This window comes from Saccostrea cucullata, unplaced genomic scaffold (genome assembly GCF_032062105.1).
Source record: "Saccostrea cucullata isolate Sc308-1 unplaced genomic scaffold, CSIRO_AGI_Scuc_v1 ctg101, whole genome shotgun sequence".
NCBI classification, from domain to species: domain Eukaryota; kingdom Metazoa; phylum Mollusca; class Bivalvia; order Ostreida; family Ostreidae; genus Saccostrea; species Saccostrea cuccullata.
The window spans coordinates 64088-74875 of record NW_026939309.1 but is presented as its reverse complement, the minus strand read 5'-3'; the positions used below and the strand labels follow the sequence as shown (position 1 = coordinate 74875).

At 31.7% G+C, this 10788-nt stretch overlaps 1 protein-coding gene across 1 annotated transcript in view; it reads right to left on the bottom strand.

Annotated features, from left to right (window-relative positions):
• Nucleotides 1–3102: 3102 nt before the first annotated feature.
• Nucleotides 3103–10788, bottom strand: part of LOC134252808 (uncharacterized) — a 34364-nt gene continuing 26678 nt past the window's right edge. The window contains exon 3 of the mRNA XM_062735351.1: nt 3103–3207. Coding sequence (XP_062591335.1) covers nt 3113–3207 — 95 coding nt within the window. The 3' untranslated portion in view covers nt 3103–3112. The remainder of the gene's footprint in view (nt 3208–10788) is intronic.

Genomic DNA, 10788 nt, shown 5'->3' with positions numbered 1-10788 from the left:
TTGAAATTAGCGCTTTCTGAATGTGCTTTAATAAGTGTATAATATAAACACGACATTTAGTAATATACTTGATTTAGCGGAAGATGATCTCCACAAAAGGTGCTAAATAGAATACACAACCAAATGTAATACGTTTACAGTAATTATGCATGTAAGCTTTTAAGACGAAAAAATCAGTCGTCAATTCAGTATATAAATAATGGACTAACAATTTGTATGAAAAACGTTAGTCATCATTTGACTCAATGATAAATTGTATTTTGACAAGGTCATTGTATCGACCATAAAACTTGCGAAAAGATGACTTTAAACGAGACTGCTGATATTCTCGTTTCATCAACTTGCTTGTGAATAATTTACCTCGTTTTAGAAATTGTTCATACGTAGAGCATGCTCTTGCGTATGGAATCAACTGAGATAAATAAGCAATGGTATAGCTCAAAAATATCAAAATAAAGAATCTAACATGTAAAAAGAAAATGCCAATGATCACCTGAATGTCGTACATGATTTATAACACAGTACAACAGAATAAAGTTGCTTTATAACATGTAAGAAGAAGAGGACATTGATGAAATTGATATTAGTAGAAGTAAAAAAAATCCCAAAATATTAGGATATGTATTTCTTATAAGTATCTATTTCTGTTCCAACACTAACTGGGGGACTTTGAAGTATTTCGTCATGAAATATTCCTTTGTAATAAATTTTCAATAGAATCTGAAAGATAGTTTTTGGAATAGTTCTGTTAGCAGTAAAAAAAAATTCCCCCGCGCTTGCGCTTAATTTCAGCTAATGTTTTAATGTTGTCGCACAGTATTCTTGAAGTTAATTTGTATGTGAATGAGGAGTAAAGAAAAAGACTTGGTTGAACATTTACTGGAACTCGCTATGTATCTCTTTTTGTAAGGATTTTTATAAAGTTTTGGAATCTGACATATGAACTTTTGAATTTCTTTCTTAGAAAGGGAACTAAGAGTATTAGTTGGATTACCACTTGTAGGATTGAATCCAAGTTCTTCTTAAATTCGTTTATATATATAATGAGCCTTAAAAATGAATTTATGTGTTGAAATAAAACAGAAATATGCTTCTTGGTATTAATCAAACAAGATAAGCAAGTGTGGCTTTTCCAAAATTGTGAAATGTGTGGATCCAGAGTCAGGGTTCCTGTGGAACGGGGTACAACTCATTATTGCTGAATTTTACTGATTAGTTGAAATGTTTATTTTTGTTCCACTGCAATGCCTCTTGGTATTAAGTAACCAAACTAAGCAGGTTATGTGTATAGTAATGACAAGCAATTGTGCCTCTTTCAAAATGTGAATGTCATGGTGTTTGGTTTAAAACCTGAACCAAATTCAATGGATTGGGAGTTGTTACATGATGCTCAGGTGACCTGTAAGGACCAATTTAAGAACCTCTTGTTAAGCATTCACATCTTATTTACAAAACGTCTCGAGTTACATTGTACAGTTCTCCATAAGTTTACATTTAATGGAATCTATTACATATACCTGGTACTTTTTGTGGAGATTCTTACATGAATATAGTTGTATGGTTCATAAATCCTCTGCTCACTCTTATAAAATGTTTCTTTAAATCTTATGTTTTACACTTCAACTTGACAAATCTATATAGAAATAATAGAAATTTATGACATTATTAGTTATCTCTCTTATCAGAGTATTGATGTACCTTAAGAAATCCAGTATAGATATGGTAATTAAAATTAATTTTGACTGTTGGGAATATTAAAATTATTTAAAACAGATACATGATTGTGAGGAATTCCTTCCACAGAAAGAAAGCGTTGAGTATATGTTTAATTACATTTTGTAGAATTAAATCCTAGATCATCTAAATTACAATTAAATTGATGAGCCTTAAAACAAAAACGCACATTTTCATCTGGACCAGTACATGCTGATCGTGTAATTTATCTTATTATTTTTTTTCTTTTCTGAATTATTGAACAAACAAGGATAAATGGTTTCCATTATATCCCTAAATGTCTTAAAGCTAAATTTTAACATATATACATTTAATATTTGATATTTTCAATCCATTCTCAAGCATCAATCTTTTCTATTTCTCTTTTTTCAATTCAGGTTTGCGTCTAGCGTACACTTCCACAGAATTCTCACTGTTCACGAAATTCTGGTCCGGATCTTTCCAATTAGTTCCTACAAAATAAAAACAAAAACACACACTTTACTAACAAACTTTGTTTCAAAGAAGCAGGGCCATTTTTTCTAGTTTAACCCCTTACTTTTTGTGTCGCCTGCTGAGCAGGTGGATATTTAGGGACCACTTTACCCGGCATCTATCTATCCGTCCGACTGTCTTACCTTGTATCTCAAGAACTGTGAGAGATAATGACTTGATATTTTGCACATTTATTGCTTGATACTATGGCATTTTTAAATACCATGGTTACCGACCTTAGTGATCCTTGACCTTATCCTTTGACCTACTTTACTATAAAGTTAAAAGCGCCAAAAATATCATATTTTTGATATGTAAGGGTAATTTTATGCTATTTAGCATGTGCACTGTTTGTCATAAAACATTATGAAAAATAACAGCGTTACAATTCACTTGACCTTTGACCTACTTTAAAAAGAATACCTTAGACAATTTAATTTCACTAAAGACTCTTGAATTTTGAGTGGCAGGTGTTGATTATTAACATTTATTCGTGTTTATGAGTTCATAATATTGTCGTTGAAACTGTATGATATTCAGTATCCACACAAACTGATCAGGATCCCAAAATGGATTGTGTAAAGTGGCTAGACTTTTTGTGTGAAATACGTACTGTATATCTAATACATGTAATAGCATATAAATAGCTGAGCACTCTAAGATTTAGTTACATCTTTAAAAAAGCTAAAAGCAGGCGACAGATGCGTTCCTTGCAACACTCTAGTATTCATTAGATATAGATAGAAATATGCAAAGCCCGTTTCATTGGGAAATGTTCTTAAATAATTAAGAAAAAATGATAATAATGATAAAAAAAATCATCAAAATGTTATTCTCCTTTAAATAATATTAAAACAAGTTAATATCATATCTTATCACTTCTACCTACCGTCACAACTAATCCTTAAATGTAAATATTCACTATAATCATGAAAACGCCGGCCATATAAATCAGTTTCCAAGTAATCCACATCCACCACGACAAAGTTTCCTCCGTGTCTGTAATTCCTATTGAATTATTTGTAATATATGATACCATGTTAAATTTCTGTGATGCATTGTACTCGAAAAAGTTTGTGATTCTTGAAAATTGTTTTTGATATTTAAAAATTTATTTAGATATCTGTAAAATGGACAAGCACTGCAAGTGTCATAATGAAAACATAATCAAACACCGAGCTCTCTGATATTTACCTTTCTAAATAAGTTGCCTCTTTCAGATAATTTCATTTAAACAAAAGTCATTTTAGTATTGAAAGAATTACATACAGGTAGGAGAATCCTAGATTATTTAAAAGTATTTTGCCTTCATCTCGACATATAATGAGTGAAAATTCTCGAATGGGATGTAAAACAATATATAATTAATCAATCAAATCAACATTAGTTATATTGACGACCTATTGTCAAAAACAATGATGATTTCCATTCTTATGTCGATATGATTTTTCCCGGTGGTCTTGACATACCGTAGAGCTTAACACATATGTCTCATATATTTACATTTTTTAAGAAAGGCGTTAATGGCACTAACAAATACTTCTTATGATAAACGTGATGACTTTAACTTTTCTATCGTCAACTTTCCTTACTTATGCAGCAATATACCATCATCATCTGCATGGGGGTTTATATCTCTGAGTTGATTCGATACGTGAAGTTACGCTCTACAAAAAATTACTAAAACGAGGTAAATTATTATAAAACAAGTCGCTAAAACAAGAATATCAGTCTATACTATGACCTTGTTAGAAAATATAATTTATCATAAAGTCAAATGCTGATTTTTTGCATACTAATTGTTAGGTCATATAAACATTGAATTGTCGACTGATTTTCCCCAGTTATGGCAAGGAGAGCACGGCAAAGGACCGGTCGGCAGGGGATTCTCACTGTTGCATGGCACCTTATCCCACCTCTGATGTTTTAGAGGTATGTGTTTGCTCTGCTTCAAATTTTTATTGTTTAGTAGACTTTTGAGCTGTTTGCTTGTTTGTATCTTGTTTTGCATCTCTCTCGAATTTTTTCAATCATATGCAGACGCCACCACCTAGCGGTGGAGAAATGGAAATTTTGTCCTATACTCTGCACATATGGTCATTAAACAGTAATTGATCATTTTCGTGCCAGTACCTACTGCGATACAGGACCTTGGTTTATACGGTCTCATCCGAAGGACCGGTCTCCACGCCCCACAGTAGATTCGAATCTGCGACGTAAGGATCAACTGCGTCCTTACTTCGGGACCCACGTGGACGACAGTACTGTTCGGTATCCCCAATTATTTCATTTCAAATATGTATGAGAAATTAATCAGAGGCAAATAATTCTATGTAAAAAACACAATAGTATAGATATTCTTTGTACCCTGGACAAATCTTTAAAAAAAATCTTTGGTGTTTCAAGTTATGAAATGTGGTATGTCTTGAATGATGATATAAGATTTATGTATAAAGATAAATTACTGTAAACGTAATTTCACTTAATTCCACTTTCTATTTTTTAAATAAATTTTGGCATGAAGTGATAGAGGTTTACAGTAGCTTCATAGTCGTTGGCAATTTTTAAAATGTATAACATGGACTGCTTTAAACCACAATTATGGAAATTTTACTAAATAGTTCAGATGTCGGGATCTAGATGTCCGTCATACGTGGATACGAATATACGGATAGGCATACAGATATGGATAGGTCAGATATGGAATAATATCTAATATTGTTATTCGGCGCGTACAACGATGCACTTTAGCTTGAACATGAATACTGAAATAAAATCATTTATAGATAAAATAGAAGCCAGGGAAGTATTAGTTCTAACTCCTGAATAAACAAACCACTCACATCTCAATGTTTGTAGTAAAAATTTTGAATACGAGTACTCTGTTTCATTTATGCCAAATAACAAATATTAAAATCTTTGAGATAAAAAAATGAAATTTATAAAAGTTCTTCTAAACAAATAATAACATCTCACAGATTAATTAAAAAGCCTTTTTTTTTTGTTAATATTTATATAATTACCCTGTTTTTCATTGTAGTTCAAAGGCTCGTTTTTTCGTTTGCTTTTCGAATTCATTGACTTTGCTATCAATTTTCTCCATATGGTCTTTAAACTCTGCTATCATCTTCATAATTTCTGAAATTTGAGAAATTCTAAAAATTTAAAACTGACTCCAAGGAAAAGGCATATTGAAGTACACTGAATAGTTTCAAAGGTTATTTTCAATTTCATTTTCAATGTAAGGATATGTATAAAAGTACGGACGCCCATTAGTGCCAACCTGTATATATAAAGGAAAAGCAATATATAAAAAGCAAACCTCGATATATAAACGAAACGCGAAATAAATAAACAAAACATCGATATATATATAAAGGAAATCCGACATATATAAACAAAACCTCAATATATATATAAAGGAAATACGAAATCGATTCTAAATTCTTTAATACATCATGTAACCGAAAAATCAGTCATCAATTCAGTGTGTAAATAATGGACTAACAATAAGTATGAAAAAGGTCAGTTAGCATTCAATTTATTGATAGATTGTATTTGAGGATAAAGTCACTGCATTGACATATAATGATGTCTTTAGACTTTTGACATTCTTGTTCAATTGTCTTGCTAGTGAATGACTTGTTTCGTTTTAGTGAAGCATGCGTTGCGTAATCAAATTGGCAATGAAGCATATACCTAACATTTAGGTAATACATTTAAATATATATTCTTACAAAAGTATGGAAGATAGAAAAAAATGAAATAATAGCTTTTTCATAAAGAGTTATAACAAGAAAGGATAACAAACAAATTTGATTAGAGTCTTTTTTAGAAAAATATGTAAAACAGATTTGTCATATGCAAAGTAGTTTGAATTTCATCGTAATTTTCCCTAGAGTTGAGGAGTTCGAATACTTAAAAGAACTGTGTGCTACACTTTAATGTCTATATGCTTGTGTGCACTTCTTCTCAAACAAGTTTGTAAATAATAAGCATCACCTGCCGACCGGAAACACCCGCCGCGCGTTCCTTGTCACGATCGAATTATAACGGAATATCAGTTCAGTGTATAAATAATGACTAACAATTAATATTAAAACGTCAGTCGGTATTTGACTCAATGATAAATTGTATTTGCTGACAAGATCATTGTATCGACCATAGAACTTACGAAATGATTAACTTAAACGAGACTGCTGATATTCTTGTTTCAACAATGTCTTTGTCAATAATTTATCTCTTTTTAGAAATTGTTCATACGTAGAGCATGCTTTTGCGCATCCAATCAAATGAGATTAATAAATTTCGTATGCAGATGATTAAGGTATATTGCTGCATAAGTTAGGGAAGTTGACGATAGAAAATGTTAAAGTCATCACGTTTATCATAGATCTGGGTTGTTAGATAACCATTAATGTCTTTCGTAAGTAAAATATCCAAATATGAAACAGACTCTGTGGTATCTTTTATCGCAAGCTCACCAGGATATATCGTATCGACAAAAGAATGGAAATTACATTTGTTAATTGACAATATTATACTTTCATGTAAATTAGTTGAATCTGATTGGTCGAGAAACATTTGTTAAAAACACTACTACCCGCTGAATAATGAAGCCACGCCCTCCAGCGTAGCAACAGTCAACATTGCTTAACGACGGGTGGTATTCCAAAAAATAGCGACTGCGCATAATTTATGCGCGCACGGTTCACTGTTATATGTATTTGTATAAAACATTCAGTATAATATAATAAATATAGCATGTAGTTGAGTGTAACATTGAAAATTTTCACCCCTCGAAAACCATTGTCAACCTCGGTTGACAATGGTTTTCTTGGGGTGAAAATTTTACACTCAACTACATGCAATATTTATATAATACGTCGTCGATATATCTAAATGTCGAGTTGAAGGCTTGGTTGAACATTTATGGAACCTGCTATGTATCTTTCTTTGTAAGGATTCTTATGAAGTTTCTGAATCCAGTATATATATGGTAGTTCAAAATCATTTTGGTTCTAAGATAAAAGATACCACATAATCTGAGACAGTCGTTTTATGTTTAATTATTTTACATGAAAATAGGACGTTATTGGTAATCGAGCCAATATAGCCAAGTTTTATGATAAACGTGATGATTTTATCTTTTTAATCATTAACTTCCCTTTCTTATGCAGCATTATACCTTTGTCATCTGTATACAGGGATTAATTTTTTCAGTTGATTCGATATGCAAGAGCATGCCCTTTATTCTTCAATCTTCTTTATATATCATCAATGTTTCTTTTTAAGAAATAATGGTTTTGCATTATATTGGGATTACAACTAATACTCTGAAAACATCAAACATGACAAGGGAAACGTACCTTGAATTGTGTTATTGGATTCTGCCAGGAGTGTCATGGATGATTGCAGTCTTTTGGTTTCCTAGAATCATATCATATAATTCCACATACTTGTTCTCCAGATGAAAGCATATGATGATAATACATGATATCAAAGCGGGTATAAGGAATTCTTTCAGTCTGACTAATATTTCCATCTTGTTGTATAACGAAAGTAGATTTTAAATTCTTTGTCCCTTATTTTCCATGAATGAATCTGCCCGACATTATAAATATATCCAAAAATAAGTACTTTTAAGTGAAAAAAATATTTTTGAAAAAATGATCATCATTTATTGATAAAAATAGAATGTAATGTTTCTTTTGATGAATTTTTATTAATAATATATAATGGTAATTCTACAGTGCACGAGTTACAATTCAGTTTACTTTGTATTCAATAATAGCTATAAATACTAGTACTTTTAAATCTCAGTTTTTCAGTCCAAAGTTCTCCTTTACAGACGTAAATGAAAGAGGCATTTTATTACAGGATCTAGTTATATTATGTAAACATATGATGAAATTATGAATTCTGTAAATCGTCCTTCATTAGAGTACACCCGACATCTTTTTTTTTTTTTTGTATTTTACTATCGGTCATAAACATTCACATTAAACACGTAACATTTTGAACATATAGTGTAAGGTAGTATAGTATTAATGTTAGATTTATGGATACCTGAATAACTTAACCTCCTTATTAAAGACAAGACATAGCATTCAGTAGAGGAATAGAAGAGGTCATTTATTTATTAAAATAAATGACAGAATAATCAAACAAGACATATGTATATGTACATACAAATACGACAAAGCAAAACATGATATAAAAAAATTACCAAACAAGTCATACGTATACGTCAACAACAAATAATACAAAGCAAAACATACTAAACAAAAATCACAAACGATTATGCAATATTTATTAAAAAAAATGTGATGTACATACAAATCTTACCAAATTTACGGAACATGATTAAAAAGATGGGGCACCGTTCACATTAACGGGATTTAACCAATCATTCAAGGTTAAAGCCATTTATCAAAGTGAAATACATGTACCTTATTTTTATTTTGATCGGGTTCGGCTGACAGTGTATGTTAGCCAACCCGAATTATTTCCTCTCTTTCCCGGGGCTATTAGTGTTACCTTAATAGAACATTTGACGTCACACCACGTTGTGTCATCAGTTGACGCTGAAACTTTCAAAGGTAAGGATGTGTATTTGAATCAGGAAATCATTTTCATTGTTTTAGCTGGTCTATCTTATATAAAAATATTTATCTTAGTTTTATAAGTTTTGGAAAAGGTTCTTAGCACATTTTTACGCTTCGATGCATAGATATTTGTTATAGTTTCGACAGATTGGTTCAAACAAAAAACTTCTAGGCCAACCATATCTCTGCAAGGAATATATAGGAAAAATCTTTATAAAAATCGTCTTCTCAAGAGCTTCAAAGCAATGATTAGTGATAGTATAGGAAGAAAATGTTAAAAAAAATCTTTTTATCAAGAACAGCAAAGTCATATGCTGTATTAATATGAAGGCATTCTTAAGTAGTATTAAATTCAACCCCCCCTTTAAGTAAACTTTTCAGTTCTGATCTGATTTTTGTTTTTTCCTAGACGATTTGCTCAGGTGAGCGATGTGGCCCCTGGGCCTCTTGTTAAGCTCTGTTACAACTTACAAGGGCCCTAGACAGTAGACAAGCATACAATTGTGAGAATTCTGAGTCTTTAAGGTATTTTATTGACGAAGCCATTCAGATAGTTACATGTAATAAAGAAATAACCCTGGGAAGAGTGGCTGCCCCTTTTTGACACCCCCCCCCCCCCTTGCTTAACCTAAAATTTGTCCAAAGATCAGGATTTTGCTCAAGATTGACGACCCTCCTTGCTTAGTTATTTATTGTGGGGGTAGCAACATACCTCAATTTGATTAAAATCAGACCCTGTGATCCCCTCACATACTGTAAAACGAGAATATTTGGCGCACTACTAATTTTAGCGCCTTTGGCGCAAGATCCCCTGAACGCTAAAATTTATTGTGCGCTAACAGATTTCTAAATATTATTTTTTGTGTGTGTTCAAAGCTTTTACATATAAGTACATCTAAACCGGAACGCGCAATTACGTACTTTCGAAGGGTCATTGAATTTTATATACACTACCACTGCACACTCAATATGGTAGGATTGATCTGCCAAATTATAATTTAATTGCAGCCCGGAGGACCGGGCTGCTCTATACATATAAGTTTAAGTGTTGGTGTATGGGGATTTGGGTGGGAGTAGTTATTCAGAATTAAAGGTTTTCTAAACATTGAAATGATTGTTAATCAGAATGTTCTTTCCGTTTATAAATTACGAGATACATAATATATATACTTCCATAAAGTGAATCTGTAAAAAATATATGTTTTTCATATTTAATATATAAAATTGCTTATCATTTACTATCGAAAAAACGACAGGTCCGTTTTTTAGAACATAGAATTTTACTTTTCGGATAAAAACGTATTTTGCACAGTTCGTGTTTCATATTCTAAAATTGAAAATTAATACATTTTTAAATATAGGTATTGCCTGTGTTTAACATAAATTTATATTTTATGCAGCCAACATTTACTTGAAGAAATGATCAAGTTTAAAGTGGTATCGTTTTTGATTGATTTTTATCCGACTACAAGTTTTCAAGGATCAACTCCTTACTTCGCTACCATAGAACAGACGCTCTAATCACTGCGCTAAATATTCGCGACCATCGTCTCCATCAATTAGACGCATATCGAAGCGGTTTGATGATCAAGACTCATTTTCATTGTTTACTTTATATATTTCCCGGGCGACAATTGATGGTTACATCAATGTTTACTTGTTAAACTATTGTTACCCTGGTAGTTGTTACCCGATTCTGATCATTAGCACCTTCAAAGTTTGGCTTCTCGGCATGTCAGTCATCTATCGCCTCGAGGTAAACAATGCAATCAAGCATGGCGATTGAGCTTGCAAACAATACCTGATTATGATAACCGTTTATCCAAGTAAAATTCTTTCAATGTATGCATTGTTTTGATATGAATAAAATGCGTAAATACTCCATTTTTTTTAATTTAAAATAAAAATAAAATGAATTAACATTGTGCCACGTCCATGAGATTGCAACACAACGGTAAAGTTGACGAATGTT